Here is a 19,729-nt window from a genome sequence, read left to right as displayed (position 1 = left end):
AAAACTAGACCTGCGAAAGAATCCCGCAAAGCCAAACCCTAGTCCCACCACCCCAAGAAATGACTACGCCGTCATACTACTCTCTAGATTCGACTAATTACCAAAGAAACTCCCGTCATATAGTTTAGACATATCACATTATGCACATTGGGGGGATGTCACTCGGCTTGTCGCGGAGAGAACTGCGCCACGCTACTCATACTAGTGGCTATGTGAATGAACCCTGGAGCTTGGGTCGGCACTCCTCCTGTAGATTATTCCAGGGTTTTCGGTGTCTAGTTGGGGGAGTTGGTTGTATAGAGAGTGTATCCAGTACAGAATATGACGGGCTTATACGATGGTATCTTCACATCTCAATATAGCACAGCCTCTGGAGCTAGTATATAGTATCAAAACTTGGTTAGAAGCGCTAAGGTGCCGGGGACTCCGGGAAGGGGGTCGCTTGACAACTTAGGTTCAAAGTATATCCCAATGAAATACAGCCATGGCGTGAAAAAGCAAGAAAGATACACAAGAAAGATCGACACATCCACGTGGATGTGCTCAAGCCACTAACTAGTACGTCCTATCTCATACCCGACGCGCTGGTAGTTCGGCCGCGGGAGGATGGGCGTGGCTGCTTAAAGTTGAAGTGGCGTTATCTACAAGCAGATTAACATAAATCGAATAGGAAATAGTTGCGACGACTTCCGGAGGAGAAGGAAAGTGATTGATTCGATCTCGCAACTCCCCGAGAGGCTGGAGATCTAGTTAGTACGTAGTTTCGGGGAGAAGTCCCCATGGTGATGACGATCGCGGAATCCTGCGCTCAATAGTTTGTTCGATCTGAGTTCATTAGCGACTGTACCGCCTGCTCGGGACGAACACCTGAGATTACCTTTTTGTGGTGGCGTCTATGGTAAGTGATTGGCTAGTGTTATAGAATATGGAGTCTATTACTACTAGAGGCGCTAAATGGTCTGGTGTGGTGGCAATTCCAGTTCCTGGTGTCGAAGGGGGGAGGAGGGAAAAGAAGGGGGTATAGACCAGTTGGTGTCTGTGCGTTGAGGAATTCTTGGATGTTCACTATTTCTAATGGATGCCAAGGCAATGTCCTTCTCCGTGAATAGGTAGGCGGAAGGGTGTTCAAAAAGGTCATTTTGACAGGACCAAGGGGGTATATCCTAGATTTACGAACAATGTTGAAGAAGTCTATGAATGTTCAGATAAGTCGTAATCAAGACTCGAGTTGAGAGTTAGGGCTAGATGCCGGTTACGGTAAACGCGGCCAGAAGCAGCGTCACAAACAAAGAATCTTTGCGGCGAGGTTTTGATCTCTCAAGAAAATGGCTCTCTTTTTGTCTTCAGGCATTAAAAGTAGTCCGCCTGGTGGACTGCAGGAAAATCCAACCCGTTCTATAGCACACCGTAGTTAACCCTAACAATCGAAGTTGCTCCGATGCCAACCTTGTACACCAATCATAATGCAAAACCCGTGGTATATATGTACATGCAATCAAACACCGTGCCAGAAAGACCCGGAACTCCTTGTTTCTTTTCTTTTCATTCATTCATCCTTCTCCTTCAGAGCCCGGGGAGAATAAGCGCATCCCTCAGGACATGGAGAGCGTGAGTGGTGGGGCATCGCGATCGGGAATTCCAAATAGCCCCGAGTAAGAAAAATAATGGCGTGGACCTCATGAATCGCAAACATCTCGATTCCGCCAATGGAGGAAAAGGGAAGGCAAGGCGACGCGACGTCGAGCGAGATCGACACAGGGCCGGCGCATGCAGGTATCACCGAAAGTCAATCCAGCAGTCGATAGTTCGGGATGGTCGCCGACCTTCCAGGCCCTAATTTAGGCCCCGCGTTAGATCGCACTAGGCGCGGCGCGTCATTACAGCCTCCATTATAGCCCGGTGGGAAGGATCCTCACGATCGAGGTCCAGCAAGAGCGGGCGCAGTGCTCATGTGGGCGCGAAGCACCTCCGGTAGGCTTTCATAGAGATCAAGACATTGGCCCAAGACTGAACATTCACGATTAGCAAATCTCGATAGATCCTAAAAGCCAAGCGACCGACTGAGGACTTCTTACCACCAAGGATCTCCTCTTCCCAGATTCCCATCTGATAGTCCACTAAGCCAAACTGTTCCACGCGATCGCACAGCTGGATCAGCTCCTTGCCTAAAGTATCCATCACATCATCATTCAGGAGAGTGGTATGTGGCGGCTGGCGATGGGTTCGCAGCATGTCTTGCAACATGTCCTTCTGTTTTTGACACACCGCCAGCCAGCACAGATTGAAATCATTCCAGAGTTGCAGTCGGTCGGTATAGACCACTTGATCGTCGCGGAGAATACCTACTTATCCAGCCCCACCCCGGATGCTCAGATTAGCCGTCACAGTTCTCCGAATGTGGTGAGAAGGAGGTAGAATGGTCGGAATAAGATAAAGCCCAAATCTAGATAAAGGAAGGAGAAAGGAAAGGTAAAAGGGTGGAAAGCGAGTCCGGTGAGAGAGAAAGTCTGTATGTACCTACCGAGTTCCCGGGCATTGGTCACAAGCCACTCGGAGATTTCCAAAAGGGATTGACTGGCCTCCTCCAATCGGCCAGTGCGCGCATTGTCTAAAGTTCCTCGCAGCGCGCGTTGAAACTGACCGTATGCGTCCGTCAAGGTGGTTGGCTCCGATACTCCCTGGGACGGGGCTTGTTGCGGTGGCTGCTGCGACGAGGACAAGTCGAAGCGTCCGGCTGTTCCCCCGGGAGGCATGTCGGTCATGGTGGTGGGAAAGGGCTGGGAGCCGGTTGGGCGTCCAATGGGACCTGGCTGGTTATAAGTAGGCACAGAGGTTAGGTAAGGCACACCGACAGCCGGCACACCAGCCCCAGCCGGTTCGTTTGGAGGGAAATACTGTGGAACGGGAAATTGACCGGAGAGGTCATCGATGGCTGCAGACGGCCGGGCTGAGTATGGTGGCACGACCTCATACGGGGCTTGCGCAGGAGCTTGCGGGCTGATGCCGTAGACCATCTCGGGCTCATAGGGAGCGAAGGGCGGTTGGAGTTGGTGTTGCTGCGGTTGCGGTGGGCGCTGCTGTTGGTCGCGCAATGAAGGGTACGGTTGCAATTCGTCCCCCTGCAACGAACCGCCATGAAAGGTCGGGTCTGTGTATCCATAGTCCAAGTACGTCGGCATTCGTGGCCGTCCCGCTGCTTGTGACAGTGCATCTCCACGTGCTGATTGTAAGCCGGATTGTCTGTATCGGTCCGTTCCTGCCACTGCACGACGGGACATTCCCGGCCTTGTCGCAAAGCGAGGTTGATCATACTGCTTCATGCGCCGGGTATCACCATCCATACCACCCAACCGGTCCCACAGAGCGTCCCTGCACGGTGGATCGACGTCAAGGGACCAATGCGCCGGAGGGGAAAGGGGAGGGCTCGCGTACAATGCCAGCTTGGCGGGAGGTGAAAGGAACGGGTTTTGCGCCTGGGTCTTGGTTGTATGTTGTATCAATGCTGTGTTCTCTTGTCTCTTGGTGTATTCGTTCTTTTGTGTCCTTTTGATTTTTTTTTCTTCCCTTCCCTCTTGCTTCTTTTCCTGCTTTCAGGGTATTTTTCTTTTCTTTATTTATTTTTGTAATCCACCCAACAAGGATCGAGATCTAAGCCAACCAACCTCGCCAGTTAAGCGCGCAAAGGTCTCACCGTCTCACTTTGTACAAGAACTCGGGCTACTACCAGCGCACACTCAAGTCTAGACACCGTCACAAGGAAAAGTCAGCCATCGATGGACTTTCTGAGAGAGAGAACAAATGAATAATAGACTTGCGCAGGGGAACAAGGGAAAGATTTAAACTACTTGCGCACCTTGCAGGGTATCAAACTCAAACGAACGCCAACGGCAAATGCGCGGACAAATTAAACTCGGAGCGCACAACAACTCTCGAAGGAAAATCTATGGAGATAGAAAGAAGAGGAACCTTGGGCAGGATTCTGATCAAGGGAAAGGGGCGTCAGAATAATTGGGGGGCGTTGATTTAAGAAAAAAAAATCAGGATAAAAATAAATACAAATCCAAAGTTTTCAAGGTAAGCATCAGAAAGGTTATTGGGGTTCGGGATTGCTTCTAGCAAAGACCGTCAGATCCAATAACTTATGCTCCGAATTGCAGCCCAAATTTCTATTGGGAAACAATCATCACCAACAAGGAAGAGGGGAGAGAGTGGGGGAACCTGAAGGGCATGGATGGGAGTCTCCGATTACTTATACGGCCACCCAGACCTGTCCGCTGAGAGAATCCAGTTTGTTCCCCAGGGAAATTCTCTAGAGATACTGCGGCTGGACGATCAACTCGCCGGGATGGAGGGCAAGCAGACAATGGCACGCGGAGGCGTCAGTATCATCTTCTCGTCCAACTCGTTTTACGCGGTGGATTCCTCGCGGGGAGACTCTCTAAACGGAAATTAAAAATACATAAAAATAAAAATAAAAATGAATATTCAAGAAAAAAAATAATAATAAATAAAAAGAGGGACCTTTCTAATCCAGGGAACTAAAGAAAAGGAAAAGGGAAAAGAAAAGCAAATAACAGAAAGGAAAGAAAAAAGAAAATCCCAACTTGGGGGGAAAAAAAAATTAAAGTGAGTGTGTGAGGAAAGAAAAAGAAAAGAAGCCTAAAATGGACTCCAAATGCGAGTGACTGACTGCAACTTTCTTTTTCTTTTCTTTTTTCTTTTTCCTTTTTTCCTTCGCCGTAGTCTCCAAGCGTCATCATGGGACTCACAGTATGTATGAGCTTCATTTTAGTTCCTCGGACGGTATAGGATCCCTCATGTCCTTTCTCATCACCTCGAGTACCCCTCTTACGACTGGGGCAACCGGATCTCTTTCCCATTTCCCCTGATCGTTCGTTTATTTTGACGGACCATTCAGCTGGAAAGTGGTGGATATAGCACATCCATCGCCGCCTCCACTACATGCACTATGTTTCTCGCCAGCATCATCATTACGAAAGGGTACGAGGTACGGCCCGGGAATTTTCTTAAAAAAATAAAAGAAATAAGGGAACCACAAAAAAGCCTAATGCCTTTCCACATGGGCAGGAAGGCGGAGCTAATCGGGGATCTTGGTTGAGTCTGAGGGAAAGAGGATCCAGCAGCAAGGCTCCTGGGACCTCTCAGACTCTAATTCTCTGGGACCTTTGGCTTAGTGCCTTGCGCCTTTGGGCCCGATAAGGTTGGTGACCAGTTCCATGGGACCAAATTAGCCCCATCCAGCTAACCCAGTGTCTATCAATCATTCCAAATTCTCCCCTGTCCAATGACTCCAATATCCTGGAGCCCCGAGACGCCGGTCTCCCCAAGTGGGTTTCCGAAAGGTTATATGATGATGTTGTTGGATGATCGTGAGCGATTGACGAACCATACTATCGGAACAAGTTTGTGAGTTTGGTGGGAGAGCTGACAAAATCCAAGAGAGGCAAAAAAATAAAAATACATATTAGAAAAAGAAACAGAGAAAAGAGATCGAAATCTCAGAGTGAGGCGAAAAGGATCGGTGGCAGTCAATGAGCCGTCGATTATTTTATTACTATTTGATATTTTGTTACCAAATCCGTGAAAAAAAAAAAAAAATTTGATTTTTTGGTTGCGGGAAGAACCGCGAATTCGGGAGGGCTAAAAGGTTGACAGGACCCATGGAAATGGTATCAACACCACTAGCGAGCGTGCATTGACAGTCTTGTTTTTTTTCTGGGCAGAGGAAGAACTGTCCAGTGTCCACCCATGATTCTGAAGAGTTGGTAAAGGAAGAGATGGTCATCTCAGCAAATAGAGGGCGTCAAGACCTCACTCCCCATATACTACTAGTAAAAGAGGAAGAAGAAAAAAAACCCTGAAAATGATCGAGAAGGAGACGCATCCTTCCAGATCGTATCGTGCATAGGTATACTGCAAGTTGATGGAGAGATTGATCTCCATCCCAATTCAGACAGGTACATACGGTCTTGCTCATAGTCCCTGACTAAATGCCTATAGTCTCACACCTTCCGCACTGCTGGGAAAGGTCGTGCGCACCAGGTGGACCAATGGATCGGGACGGAGGGACCAGGGGCCGATCTGCAAATAGACATTGCTCCGCGTAGGGGAGATTCTTGACCTTTTCTTACCCTATAGGATCCACTCGAGAGCAAACGAATGGCCAAGGTCACTTCTGCCATTCCCTTTCTCTCGAATTTGATTTTCTCTATTTTTTATGTTTTCCTGCTTGTCTTCTTTTTCTTTTTCTTTTCCTTTTCTTTTTTTTAAAACTCTCTTATTTATTATTCTTTGAGATTGATTGATTGTATATGTACGTTTGTAGGTCTGTATATGCATCCATTCTGTACTGGGAGGAACAATCGGTCATGTGCCCTGCCCTAACGCTAAGTAGCTTCATATGAAACTCGTAGACGTCGTAAAGTATTCCGAGACCGGTGCTATAATATGGGTTAATTTATTTGAGATACTACGACTGGAGCACGGTATATCCCTCGTCAGCCTTGAATGGTTTCGAAACAATAAATAAATAAAATAAAATGAGGCGTAGTCCCCCACTCACGCTAACTTAGTTCATAATGGACACTTGTTTTTTTTATAAATTCATCAATTGTATTGGGCCAAACCAGTTGATTCAAATCATTCTCGATCCCCACGGTGGATTTGGCTCCATCCAGCTCGTGCCCATGTAGGTATGATGTATGTCCGTCATGTTGACTGCCCCAGTGGATCTATACGGAAGATTTCCGGTGAAGATGTATTTACGAAGTATGATCGGGATCGGCCGGACTTTTGGAAATGGATAGATAATTTTAGATGTCATAGTAGTCTGAATTGGTCGTGTACGGCTCATCCTCCTTTGCCCCCCAATTTGGCTGTCCCAATTCACATCCGATGCACGTCGTACCTACAGTCGAGGATGACTCTCACCCAGCCTGGCCACTAGATGTATGCGGATGCAGCATCATCCACTCCATAGGACGAGTATTTCCCACCTGGGAAATCGTTTGTCATTAGGTATTGCGATCTTTCCAAGGCAGGCAGCAACTGACTCGTTCGTCCTTGTTTTTCTTAGGACATTCAATTCAATAATTGGCCAAGACTTGGTCCCCGTGGGTCCAAATAAATAAATAAAAATAATTAATAATGAACTAAAATACATTGTCACAATGCGGTTATCGCGCGCAAGTATTCAGCAGCGGGGATCCCATGACCCCGTTGCTTCCGGTAAGCGACCAATGTATGGACAAGCAATAAGAAGGAAATTGGCATTCGACCTGGCCGATAGTGAAACTTGACCGTCTCTCCGCATGTGTCGATGTACATACATACTGAAAATATGTATTATGTATTCTGTATAACTCGAGTATCAGGTAGGACAATTATCCTATACAAGGTCTTCTGCTACTGCACGTAACCTTGAAATTCAGCGGCTCCTTCCAATTCGACGGGCCCGGAGCACATGACTATCCTCCTAAGCTACCGTGCATGAAGTCCATTGTACGTACCCTCCCGGCTGCTCCGTCATTCCTCTGGAAACCGTTCGCCCACCACTCGTGTTGGGTGAACGCCAGGGGAAGATCCCCGTCCGAGTACTTCAGAATGCACCTATTGTTCGGGAGCAATGGACGTCAAGCCGGCAACCCTGTCGTTGCTGACGAGCAGGTACAATAAGGAATTGTTTATTACCCCAGACTTGGCCAACGATTGTTCGAACCGTTCTCAAAACTGCTGCAACAGCCCTGTCTCTTCTATTAATCTATCTTATTTTTCTGGATTTCTACCCTACTTCAAATCCTTGCTTGCCCTGCAGACCTCGCCAATGCTAGACTAGTATTTGGGGCCTATATCATCTTCGGTGATGGACCACCAACTCCATAATTATCTGCCAGTGTATCTCACGATACCGCATTCCGGCGTCAGACCAGACAAGCTGTTCTGATTTGCCGCGTGACAGTATTTACAAACTCGGACCGTATCCCAATCAAAAGGATTTTCTAGCCCCGTTTATCATGACGCTTTGACACAGTGACGGGCGATGCTGTAAGTAAATCATACACTCATGCTGCATCGCTCTCTTGAAATATTGGGGACTTTGTATGAGCGCAAGCTGCAGCACACCTGGCTTTCCCGCGTCTACAGCGTGGCAGCGTGACGGCTGAGTCGTCTGAGTAACATGGATGTCAGCTCCCATGCTTGGCTATGAATTCCTGTCCGTGCTCAGTGCATGCGTGGCAGGGGAGCTGTTCGGTCGCTTGCCTGTGCCGATAGATGTGCCTCCCAGAAGAGTCCCTCCCCCCCGGATCACAGGTTCAACCCTGCAGTCGAGACGCTCTGATCCGCAACAAATGGAGCGCATCCGCGACAACTGATTCGGTAGTCCATGGCCGGGATTGCTTCATTCACCCGAGTTGGTGCAGGCTCTGTGTAACTACACTAATCAGATTCGATAAATGCCGGCATACCCCTATGTCTGCAATGTGCGCCTACGCCCGGGCCGTATTCGTCCGACATCATCAGACGAACACCTTTTGAAACTAAATCTCAATTGGCCGGGCTTACCGCCACATGATAGTGCACAGAAACTACCGCACTTGGGCTCGACTGTGTAACAAGCCTCCGTCAGTGCCCAACGGGCCATATCTGACCGATGGAGATGACGAGACTTGGCTGCCTTGGGGATGGTTCATGCAGCTTTCGCCTTTCATGTTCCTCCGGGCTTGCGCTCTATGTTCTGAATAATTCATTGTATGACACAAGGCAGTTCTTCCACTGTGTTACAGAACCTGGTGGTCGTGTTCGACTTGGCACGACTGCTGAGCCGGCCAGAATCTGAAACACGCTGATCCAGTGGCGTTCTTCCTTGATCCTCCAATAGCTATGTGAATGCTCTGTGCAACAGTATCACTTGTCCAGTAGTTCAATTGAATCAGACGAATTAACGCCAATAGCTAAGGGTACATGCTTGTCGCCGAGACCATGCAGTGTCGTATCTTGAAACGACCGCCATGACATCTGAAGAGATGCGTGCAATACAAAATATACATCGTCGAGGGTCACAAGGAAAGTGGAATAATACAGCAAGGAGAAGAATGAGAAAGAAGAAAAGAAGCTCCCGAGACAACAGGGGATAGGCCTGCTTCACCTCTTGACCCAGGTGGGCATCTTGCGGGCCTTGACATGACCAGGCTTCTTCCTCTCCACACGACGCGCATCCACCGTGATAACACCGGCTGTAAGATGACAGTCAGCAATGTATTCAATGAGCGGGTAGCAACACGCATATTGTACGCACCTTTACGCAGAACAGGCTTCAGTCCAGGCTCATGGACCAACAATGCCCGTGCCACGGCCAACGTAATGGCCTCGGCTTGTCCAGTAACTCCTCCTCCGCGAACGGTAGCCCACACGTTGTACTTGTCCAGCCTTGATGTGCATCTCAGAGGCCATGTAGCACTCTCTCGATCATGTAGGCGAGGGAACGCTTCCACCAAGGTCTTTCCGTTGACCATTACGTCTCCCTCTCCTTCAACCAGATGGACCACTGCCGAGGATGTCTTTCGCTTCCCTCGACCACGGGCCCGGCCCATCTCATCCACCGCCGCTGGCGCCGGCTTGTTCCCATACGGATTTCCAGGACGAAGAAAAGTTTTCAGAGTATCGCGCACTTCAATCGGCATGATCTTCGGATCGATTCTATTTAGTCGTTGTAAGATTTTGATCAGGTTTTTGTATTTCTTCGTCGGTACAGGTTCGCCGACAAAGTCGCGGAATTGTGTCAGTTTGAACCAGGCCATACGAGGAGCCTCACTAGGAGCAACAGTCGGTAATGAAGCCCATTTTGCTAGGGTAGTCTCCAGGTTCAGCAGGTGGTCGATGAATTTGGGGCTGCCGGAGAAGTAGGCGGGTGATGCAGGAACAATCCGGGCGGGTTGGGTATAGAACTTTGCAAAATCAATCTCGGGGGCCGCTTGCACCTCAGTCGCATATCCACGAGCGTTTCTCCGTTGTTGTGAGAGGATCGGGGTAACGTTAGAACGAAGGGCGACCTTGGGAGCATGGAGGAAAGGCCGCAGTTGAACGGTCCGACGGACGGACTGCATCGCGTGCACGATGCAATTGGGGCTCTGCCAGGCCATTGAATAGCTGCCTCCGGGCTGGCGGTAGCTTTACCTGAGAGTGAGAGGGTAAAACGAGAGAAGAAACGGAGCCGAGGAGGACTTTGGGTCACCGGCCAGATGCGACTTACCATCTCCGGCGATTCTTGTTTCCTGAGGTTTTTCGATGGGGACGCGTCACGTGGACGAGCAAACGTTCCTCCGGCGCCGACGCTTCCGTCTGATTCGCACAAAATTTCGTTCTTAAGTACCCCTCGAGCTGCTGTCTTCTTCCCCTCCTTCTTTTCTTTCTTCCTTCCCCCCCCCCCAGTCCTTCCATAGACAAAAGCTTTCACAATGGCCTTCGGAAAGATTTACGGTCAGCCTGTATGTGATCTTATCTTTCCTCTTCGGTTTCCTCTCAGGCATCATCAGCACTGATGATACTTTGCTGACGATCTGGTCGTCGTGGGGTTACCTTGGGGAACGTCCGGCTAATGGGTGACTCTACAGAACAACGGTCGCACCATCGCTGCCCTCGTCGCGGCTAAGGCCAACGACGTTGAGGTCGAGCTGGTTGAGACTGAGGCTAACGCCAACGCCGAGTTCAACAAGTCTGCTGAGTACCTCAAGCTCAGCCCCCTCGGCAAGGTCCCTGCTTTCGAGGGTGCCAATGGCTACACTCTCTCCGAGTCCATTGCCATTGCTGTCTACCGTATGTATTTTTTTTTTTTTTCTTGTGAAAAATCTCCCTCGATTATACTATCTCGTTTGCCCGCCGCTTTATATGATGAGCGAATTTTATTCCAATAAAATAGTTATCCCTGGCAGAACAACAGTGTTGATGAACCAAACTCTGAAATTTCTTTGATTACCCCGCATGTGTGTGGGCAATCTCTTCGTGGCGCCTTTTCATAAGCTCTTCACGCGTTTGAGTTGTTTTTTCTATGAACATAGCTAATTGTGACTCAGTGACCTCCCAGAATGAGAAGACCACCCTCTTGGGTAAGACCAAGCAGGACTACGCTTCCATCCTCCGCTGGTTGTCCTTTGTCAACTTCGAAGTTCTCCCCCGCTTCGGCGCTTGGTACCGTCCCCTCTTGGGCTTGGACGGCTACAACAAGAAGAATGTTGAGGAAGCTTCCAAGGTTGCTCTGAAGAACATCTCCGTTTTGGAGAAGCACCTCATTGCCAACACCTACCTCGTTGGCGAGCGTATCACCCTGGCTGATATCTTCGCTGCCTCTGTCCTCACCCGTGCCTTCGCCACTGTTTTGGACAAGCAGTTCCGTTCTGAGAACCCTGCTGTCGCTCGTTGGTACCAGACCATCGTCAACCAGCCCTACTTCAAGGCTGTTGTTGAGAACCCCGTTCTTGTTGATGAGGTCATCAAGTACACCCCTCCCAAGAAGGAGGAGAAGCCCAAGAAGGAGGCTGCTCCTGCTGCTGCTGCCGAGCCCAAGCCTGAGGGTGAGCAGAAGAAGCCCAAGCACCCCCTTGAGGCTCTCGGCAAGCCCGAATTCATTCTTGATGAGCTTAAGCGTACCTACTCTAACGAGGACACCCGTCCCGTTGCTCTCCCTTGGTTCTGGAAGAACTTGAAGTCTGACGAGTACTCCCTGTGGAAGGTTGACTACAAGTACAACGAGGAGCTCAAGCTCACCTTCATGGCCAACAACCTGATTGGTGGTTTCCACGCTCGTCTTGAGGCTTCCCGCAAGTACTTGTTCGGTGCCCAGTCTGTCTACGGTACCAACTACAACTGTATCATCCGCGGTGTCTTCCTGGTCCGTGGCCAGGAGTTCAAGCCCGCCTTCGATGTCGCCCCCGACTGGGAGAGCTACGACTTCGTGAAGCTTGATCCCTCCAAGGAGGAGGACCGCAAGTATGTTGATGACATGTGGGCTTGGGATGTTCCTGTCGTCGTCGACGGCAAGGAGTACCCCTGGGCTGATGGCCACGTCTTCAAATAAGCTAGTGCATTAGGTCCCGTGGCAAACTCATGATGTTACGTCCTAAATTTCTGGTTGTTGAGTGGCCTTCCTCATATTCGGCCTGAAAAAATTTCACTTCACTTTATACCCTAGGGTTGGAGAGTACTACGCCGCTGCACGCCTTGTGGTTCAGGTTTTCTGCATTGTGCCACCCGTACAGCTCTCTGCCCGATCCAAATCCCGTCTAATGTCCACCCTGTCCATGACGGTTAACGCTTTCTGAAAAAAAACTATTTGATCATGTCACGCTTACGAATTGAGATGCCGGATGATGCAGTAGCTACTATTTTAGCACTGAATAGCACTTTGTGCCCACTCAACTACTTCTGGTATTATTCGAGTATTACTTTTTGTAAACCTATAAGCTCCAGTAAAATGTATAGAATGTAGTTTGTTGGCCCGTGCTTGACCATGTCAATGTCCCCGGAATAATTGCAGTGCTAGGATTTTGCTGCTGCATTTTCTAGTCGATATGCTTTACCCAGCCGATAACAAGGCTACACCGATCGCAGAACGGAGAGTTGAACAGAATCGAAGGTAGTTCCCATACAAAGTCTTTAGTGGGGGTTTAACCCTATTTAACTATATAATACAAATAGAACTTTATACTGCCGGTAGGTGTACCACGCAAACGATTTCCATTGCAACCATATTATTCCATTCGTGGGTATCAAACTGCGCAAGCAAGTATATCTATCTATATATGTACTAAACATGCATGATTTAGAAGATGATGTCTCTAATGAACGCATGTAAATCACAAATCCGTCAAGATCTAGTCGGTTTTAACATTCAAAGAATCCTCTAATCGATCTAGGAGAAAATTCTCGGATTCGGCAGATGAAGTCGCGGGTGATGGTGACCGGTCAAGGGTCGGTTGCACGATGCCTGTTGCAGATTCAGTGGAGGAGATACCGGTAGTTGCTTCTGCTGGGATAGTGACAGTAGTGGCGGTAGTTTTATCTGCTTGATCTGTTGGGGAGGCGTTTTGTGCTTTCTTATGAGCTTTCGTTTCCGCTTTTGCCTCTAGTTTTTGCTCCTGTTTGCGGGCCTTGCGTTGCTCCTTGCGCCTTTTGCGCCTTTCTTTGCGGGCTTCTGCCATGGCTGTCGGCCCGGTTGGAATGTCTTGTTGGGAAGGTGGAGAGTGGGCGTCACCGGTGGTGTTATTGTTGTGATTCTGGTCGACCTCAGTAGTGCTGAGGCCGAGGTCAAGCTCAAGAATGCCTTGGTTTTCGGGTAACTCTAAGTTCCACTGATGGAGCACTTTGCTGACATCGTCATGTGTTGCTAGTTCGTCCAGGAGCTGCATAACCTTTGGAAATATTGTGGACTCATCGAGACCGGGCTGGTTGGTAAACTCTGGAATCTCAAGTATGTTGTATGGTTCACTGAGAGCCTTGAGTTTACTGTCGTCAATCAAGATCGTGTTGGACTGATCCCATCGGGTTTTCAACTGCGTACCATTCTGTGCGGCTTTGCGGCGTTTATTCTGAGAAGGCGATGGGTATGACGCTTGAATCTCCTTATTGCTCCATACTGTCTCTAATGTTTTGTAAACTTGGATTTTGGCCCGGTATTGGGATGACGTGAGACCGAACTTGTCACGACCCCATTCCGCAACAAGTGCCTTTCGTTTATTGCCCGGGAAGAGCTTGTCACAAACCGCCTTCACTGTGTTCGGCTGGGAACTGGACCAGATCATAACCTTGTATTTTCTCACCAAGGTATCCAAGAACTCGTCCAGCCCTGCCCTTCTGGAAAACACAGGGGGGAACCGCCGGTGCTTACGGTAGATTAGCGTACCATTCAAATCCAAGATGACCAGCAGTGGTTGGGGAGAAACGACCAATTTGGGCGGTAAGGTCGACTGCTCAATGTATGATCTGACAGGGGATGGAGGTTTAGGTGGCGGCAAAGCTTCATGCTTCGTTGCCGATGCTCCGACAGGTGGTTGACCAAGCGTATCTGGGATGTTGCCTCCAGCAGAACCAGCTGCTGTAAAAGCCATCGGATCAAAGGGCAAGGACGGAAATCCACTTAAGAGGGGTCCCGCCATCGCGGGATTTTGTAGACCAAAGTTCATCATGAAGGGAGGTGGAGGCATGAGGGAGAAGAAATTCAGAGGATTACTCATGTCATTCAGCAAAGCAGGGTTAAACGGTCCAAACGCAGGTTGATTGGAAGGCTGTGATTGGGACTGCTGGTTCGAGTTATTTGGAGAAAAGAACGGAAATTGAAGTCCCTGTTCATTGAAAGCCATCCCGCTTGGACCTCCAGGGAATACGGGCATATTGAGGTTTGGATGACTGCTAGAAGCATTGTGGCTCGCTCCCATGTGGGTATTGTTCTGTGAAGAATACGACTGCGAGACTGATGGTGCTGGGCGAACAGGGAACGGCCCTTCCGGACGAAACTGATGCGCCTGTGTGTCTGCGTTCAAATTTCTGTCCGCCGATACCTGGTTGCGCAGCCTGCGACTCCTCCGCGGGTTGCCAGGCGCAACTCTCTCAGGGGCCTGCACCGCTGCTCTTCCCGGGTCATTGCGAGTCACCGTCTTCGCATTCCAGCGACCTCGATATGGTCTCCATGATGCCCGAAGGTTGTTATTTGCATCTCCCTGGGTTTCACCGTAGCCTGAACCATTCTCTGCAACAGTAGACCAATTGTCTCCTTCAGCTGTCTGTTGCTCCATTCCAAGATTGGGGGATATTTTGGTGTTAGCCAAAGCTGGTGATTGTTTCTTCCGATGGGACAAATGTGAAAGCAATGTCGAAGTAGAAAATGGCGCCGATACAGACTTCGGGATAAACTATAGAGGTCAGTTGTTTATCAAACAAGACAAGAAATACGCCGATGCACCTTAGAGGAAGCCCCACTTTGAAACATGCGAACATGCACTGCGGAAAGTGAGGAGGGTAGAGCTGGAGTGAAAATATAGGAGAAGGTGGCCGTACATGAGCGGCATCCCATGGGCACACGAACGAGGTGATACAGCCAACAGAAAGGTGTAAGAGAGCAAACGAGAATGCGATGAAACTGATGGCGAAATGGAAAATCGCGGCCAAACGGTCCAGATCCACCAACGAGAGCGAAGCTACTTTGCTCACCGCCTTAACGACCGGCAGTATCGCTGCATTTTTTTTGCTTCGACTTCACCGCCATTGATTGGGCTTCTATTGATACACTTGCTTCTTGGACCCTTAGCTTTCTTTTTCTTTCTTTGGGTCTGTTGTAATACTCGGAAAGAACTATTTTCAAAATGGCGATCTCCGATCTCCTCAACCGTCGCGTGCGCGCTTTGCCGGAGGAAGATGAAGAAATTTATTCGGAAGAGTCAGCATCTGAAGAAGGAAGCGGTGATGGACACTCAGGTGAATCGGATTCAGGTTCAGATGATCTTGACAACGAAGCATTGGAGCAGACTGATGATGATGACAACGTTCGTTGCAATGTCCCTACTCCCTGGCCTACATAACGCCATTCTGACTTTCGCAATAGTCTGAAGACGACGCGCCCGTCAACTCAGAAGACGACGAAGACAGCGAAGACGATGATAATGGAGAAGACGATGTTCAAGCATCCCTTAGTAGCATATCCTTTGGAGCCCTCGCCAAAGCACAAGCGTCCCTCGGTCCGAAAGCCAAGCGCCATGCAAAAACTGCCAAACCTACAGAAGAATCCCCGCCGACGACATCCCCGCTAGACGACATCAGAGCGCGAATTCGCGAGGCACGGGAGCAGAAGCGTCAAGAATCAGGAAAATCTAAGGACTCGGTGAAACCTGCAAGGAGTTCGAAACATGCCCCCATGGTCCAATCATCCAAACGTGCCGTTTCGCGCAAGCGCACTGTTGTCGAACCCCCATCAGTGCCCAAATCACGAGACCCACGGTTTGACCCGACGGTGCTCAGTCAAGGCGGTCGCCATGATGCTGAAACAGCCAGGAAAGCATACTCGTTCCTAGACGATTATCGTTCTTCAGAGCTGAAAGAGTTAAAGGCCAAGTTCGCCAAAACAAAGAACGCCGAGGAGAAGGAGGCTTTGAAGCGTGAGATTCGGTCCACGTCGGATCGTCTACGTGCAATTGAGAACAGGAGGCGAGAAGAGGAGGTGATGGCAGAGCATAAGAAACGAGAGAAACAGCTCATCCGCGAAGGAAAGAAGAGCAACCCATACTTTTTGAAGAAATCCGATCTCAAGAAGCAAGTAATGCTCAAGAAATACGAGAATATGAATTCGAAGGAACGCACGAAGGCCCTGGAAAGGAGACGGAAGAAGATTGCCTCTAAGGAAAGGAAAGAGATGCCCATGGAACGCAGATTGGGCAACGAGGGCAACGATGACGGTGGCAGGAAACGGCGGCGGATGGCGTGAGACAATCCTGACAGCGTTACTGCAGTTCTGTTCATGCACTCTCGTATAATAAAATTAGTTTTTCGCCGGCCACAGCCTTCAGCACGACTCAATTTTGTTCTGTTTACGCGTTGCAACTTTGAGGTTGTATGTACTTCTCTGTATATGTATAAACGACTACACGCAAACCGGCCTGTACATCGCTTAGAGCAGCAAGTTTAGTTACAGTTTTGCCTTTAGACAAACATCACGGTATTAGTTATCATTAAGTGGAAGGACGCATGTCCTTGCCGGAAGTTCGCACGAACTCGTTCCAAATCCGACACCCTAGTCGTAAATTCAAGATATCCAAGTGAAGAATGGGGATCATAAAGAATGTAAGAGCATAAATCATCCAAAGGGGATGTGAAGTCAAAATAGTAGAGCGATCAAACAATGGTATCCCAACGCGACATGAGAAATAGAGCAATGTTAAAAGAGTGCGTGGTGGCAGAAAGAAAAAACCCATGCCTTCAAAAACAGGCATCCACATGATTCTCACATGGTCTTGGCAAAATCAAAAGAAACCCTAATAAATCACAAGGAAACGCCTCGCAAGTCCATTGAAAGGCTGCCCACTCAAAGCACCTTTCAACTCAGACTTTGGATGGTATAAACGTGAAAAGAAAAAAGATATAAAAAGTGCAGAAGAAAACTATAAAATAAATGGTGAGAATGACGAGAATGAAAATGTCAAATCACGGCGAAAGGGCAACGTCGAAAACGACCTAATCCCCCACCGGTTAGGATGACATCCTGTTCATGCTGTTCGTATAGATAGTCATGTATATTCATCATGCCCAGGTGGCTGACACCGCTCATTATAAAGATACACCCGAGGAGCGGTTGTTGTAATATCTACTAGTCCCCAGTCGTCAAACTAAAGTATCACATTGCTGCGGACACAACAGACACACAGAGCAATGGTCTCCCGTCTGAGTTAGTGGACATGAACCATAGTTGGACCGTTTCGAAGAGTACTGAAGACGACCGGCCGTGATAAACAAGAAACTTATGAATGAAACAGATCCCATGCTCTTGCACATAGTGCCAGGAACTCTTCTTTCTTTCTGCGCTGGGTCTCAGGAGAGTCTCTGCCGGCTCCGAATGGGCCATAAGTAGCCCCCGCGGAGGGTGCTACCGCTGGGTTTGGCCGGTACTGTGGTTCAGGACCGTGGCCCAGGGGAGGACTTCCGTTGTCCTGCTCGTACTCACTTCTAGTGCGGCGACGAGCGGTCCTCTCGGAGGGATACATGGGTTGGGAAGAGGGGACTTGTGCATTGTGTATCGGTGCCGCTTCGGGATGAACTGCTGCGGACTTCGGTTGGCCGTTGACGGCACGTGGGGATGGTGGAGTCGGGGGCTGATGGCCCCCATAGTGCACGATGCGTGGCAGCAGGTCCTCCCGTCCACCCGACAGCTCTTGGACAGCCTCCTCCGCCGAACGGTATTCCCGTGGTCGCTTAGGAACCTGGGTGGCGGTTCCCGGGATTCTAGGAGATGGTAGTGGCGGTAAATTGTTTGACTGGGAAGAGTTGGAGTTAGATGCATTCTGGTAAAACGGCGCGCGGTTTACGTCCCGCTCACGGGAGCCCAAAGCATCAGAGCCGAAAACATCGGAAAGTGGAGGAAGCCGATTGTTCGTTTGGGTAACAGGGATATGGTGAAGATGAGACGTCGATGCTAATGTAGGACTCTGATTGGCAACTTGGCGTGTTAACGGCTGCGGTTGGTGTCTGCCGGTAAAGGTCTGGTTCAATGGCGCGGATTGGATGACACGTTCATGGGCAAATTGTGCTGCAGAGGGCGGAACGATGGAGAGGCCTGGGGGAGGCCTCCGTTTCGAAGCACTAGCCTTGGGGAGGCCGAACGAGGATTCGGATGGCTTTATTCCGTCTGGGCCGTCATCCTTGGCGGACCTTTGCAACCGTGACTCAATTATCGACCTCTGCTGGTCTCTCACTGACAGACTTCTCTGTAATTGTTCTCTCATAATTGGATCGTGTGTCTGGAAACCCGGCGATAGGCAAGCGATTCCAACCTGGTGCATATTGACACCCTCCCGGGCCGTCATAGGGCCACCAGGAGCGCGGGCTGATAAACCACCGGAGGTCGGAAGACTCGTTGATAAATCTAGTTTCCGCGGTCGAGGCCGAGAGTGGGACTGCATGGCAGGCGAGGACGGGGGTTCTTTCTTGACGATAACCTTGGGGGCAGTACTTCCGTTTTGCGACCTGATCAACCGTTAGCTTCTCAACCCAGGCGATGAATTTGGGCCTTCGGAAGATGCTTACGCAGGCGATGTTTGTTTTCTTCCTGCGGGTGAACTCTTTGATGATGACCCATCCCGAGAAGGCCCCGAAGGCCTAGGCGGAGTGCAGGTAGACTGGCTACCAGCTGTGGGAGCCAACGTCGGGCAATTTTTGGGGCTCGGATCGCGATTCATGTGCGAAGATGTCAACGGGGCAGCTGTGGCGGGAGCGACTGCAGTAGACATGTTCGCAAGATAAATGCGAGGGTATATACTGGAAAGGAAGATTCGAGAGTATTTCGTCGATGCTGAAAATCCACAACTCTCCACTTCTAACGATGCATTCAAGGCACGCCTTATACCGTATATAAACCACAAACTCTCTTATAGCTGGGACGACTGTGCCACCCACGGTCTATCCGATGCTCTAGAACGCCCAGCGAAGCGTAGCGGGCAAGGTGTCAAGCTTTGTTGTGCCAGGCGCCCGGCGATTGATAGGGTAGGATGAGGCCGAACGAGATAGCGCGCAAATTCTCCAAACTCGGCAGTGTCGGCGGCTATATTCTAAGAACGATAGAGCCCTGAAAACGAAGGGGTGGCGACAGCTCTAGGAACAATTCCAACCCGAAACCAAGACGACAGCGACAATGAATCGCGCACGGCGACAGAGGGAGGAGGGTGGGAGGGGGCCAACAAAAAGTGGCACACAAGCAGCTGTTGGTCAAACAGTTCGGGGGTGGAACTGTGACGAGGTGTGGCCGGATGCTTGGGAACAGCGGTTAACTAACAGTAGTAGCAGCTGGGCGGCAGTGCGGCGACTCTGAGAGGTCGGTTGGAGCGGGAGAACGATCCAGAGCAAGCGAGCGAAGGGAATGGGCCGGGATGTCGACAAGGCTGGCCCAGCGATACGCAAGTGACCGAAAAAGGGAGGTGTCGAGGGTAATTCCACCTCCTTTAGGTAGAAATACAGGAAT

General features: G+C 49.7%; 6 protein-coding genes across 6 annotated transcripts; 2 read left to right on the top strand and 4 right to left on the bottom strand.

The window, feature by feature from the left end:
• Window positions 1–1,912: 1,912 nt before the first annotated feature.
• Window positions 1,913–4,229, bottom strand: ANOM_011184 (uncharacterized protein; the record flags this gene model as incomplete). Its single annotated transcript, XM_015556440.1, has 5 exons — window positions 1,913–2,007; window positions 2,076–2,342; window positions 2,522–3,584; window positions 3,692–3,740; window positions 4,219–4,229. 5 exons carry the CDS (start codon window positions 4,227–4,229, stop codon window positions 1,913–1,915), a joined length of 1,485 nt encoding a protein of 494 aa, XP_015401772.1.
• Window positions 4,230–9,162: 4,933 nt separating this feature from the next.
• Window positions 9,163–10,124, bottom strand: ANOM_011183 (mitochondrial 37S ribosomal protein uS9m; the record flags this gene model as incomplete). Its single annotated transcript, XM_015556439.1, has 2 exons — window positions 9,163–9,254; window positions 9,317–10,124. The coding sequence occupies 2 exons, from the start codon at window positions 10,122–10,124 to the stop codon at window positions 9,163–9,165; spliced, it is 900 nt and encodes a 299-aa protein (XP_015401776.1).
• A 327-nt stretch (window positions 10,125–10,451) lies between these two features.
• ANOM_011182 (putative translation elongation factor eEF-1 subunit gamma) lies at window positions 10,452–12,430 on the top strand. The gene is made up of 3 exons (XM_015556438.1): window positions 10,452–10,505; window positions 10,632–10,833; window positions 11,091–12,430. The coding sequence occupies exons 1-3, from the start codon at window positions 10,476–10,478 to the stop codon at window positions 12,089–12,091; spliced, it is 1,233 nt and encodes a 410-aa protein (XP_015401775.1). The 5' UTR covers window positions 10,452–10,475; the 3' UTR covers window positions 12,092–12,430.
• Window positions 12,431–12,887: 457 nt separating this feature from the next.
• On the bottom strand, window positions 12,888–14,804 carry ANOM_011181 (NIF domain protein; the record flags this gene model as incomplete). The annotated part of the gene is made up of 1 exon (XM_015556437.1): window positions 12,888–14,804. The coding sequence occupies one exon, from the start codon at window positions 14,802–14,804 to the stop codon at window positions 12,888–12,890; it is 1,917 nt and encodes a 638-aa protein (XP_015401774.1).
• A 567-nt stretch (window positions 14,805–15,371) lies between these two features.
• Window positions 15,372–16,486, top strand: rrp36 (putative pre-rRNA processing protein; the record flags this gene model as incomplete). The annotated part of the gene is made up of 2 exons (XM_015556436.1): window positions 15,372–15,551; window positions 15,611–16,486. The coding sequence occupies 2 exons, from the start codon at window positions 15,372–15,374 to the stop codon at window positions 16,484–16,486; spliced, it is 1,056 nt and encodes a 351-aa protein (XP_015401773.1).
• A 1,030-nt stretch (window positions 16,487–17,516) lies between these two features.
• ANOM_011179 (uncharacterized protein) lies at window positions 17,517–19,001 on the bottom strand (the record flags this gene model as incomplete). The annotated part of the gene is made up of 2 exons (XM_015556435.1): window positions 17,517–18,738; window positions 18,799–19,001. 2 exons carry the CDS (start codon window positions 18,999–19,001, stop codon window positions 17,517–17,519), a joined length of 1,425 nt encoding a protein of 474 aa, XP_015401777.1.
• Window positions 19,002–19,729: the final 728 nt, after the last annotated feature.

Source organism: Aspergillus nomiae (genome assembly GCF_001204775.2).
Source record: "Aspergillus nomiae NRRL 13137 chromosome Unknown contig00529, whole genome shotgun sequence".
Classification (NCBI taxonomy): Eukaryota; Fungi; Ascomycota; class Eurotiomycetes; order Eurotiales; family Aspergillaceae; genus Aspergillus; species Aspergillus nomiae.
This window is presented reverse-complemented; position numbering and strand designations above follow the sequence as displayed.

What these genes read in the sequence shown, in the direction of transcription:
- ANOM_011182 (XM_015556438.1), top strand. Translation starts at nt 10,476, where the DNA reads ATGGCCTTCGGAAAGATTTACGGTCAGCCT. An exon ending in GAAAGATTTACGGTCAGCCT is followed by an intron (nt 10,506 to 10,631) that starts GTATGTGATCTT and finishes GTGACTCTACAG; the next exon opens with AACAACGGTCGCACCATCGC. An exon ending in CATTGCCATTGCTGTCTACC is followed by an intron (nt 10,834 to 11,090) that starts GTATGTATTTTT and finishes ATTGTGACTCAG; the next exon opens with TGACCTCCCAGAATGAGAAG.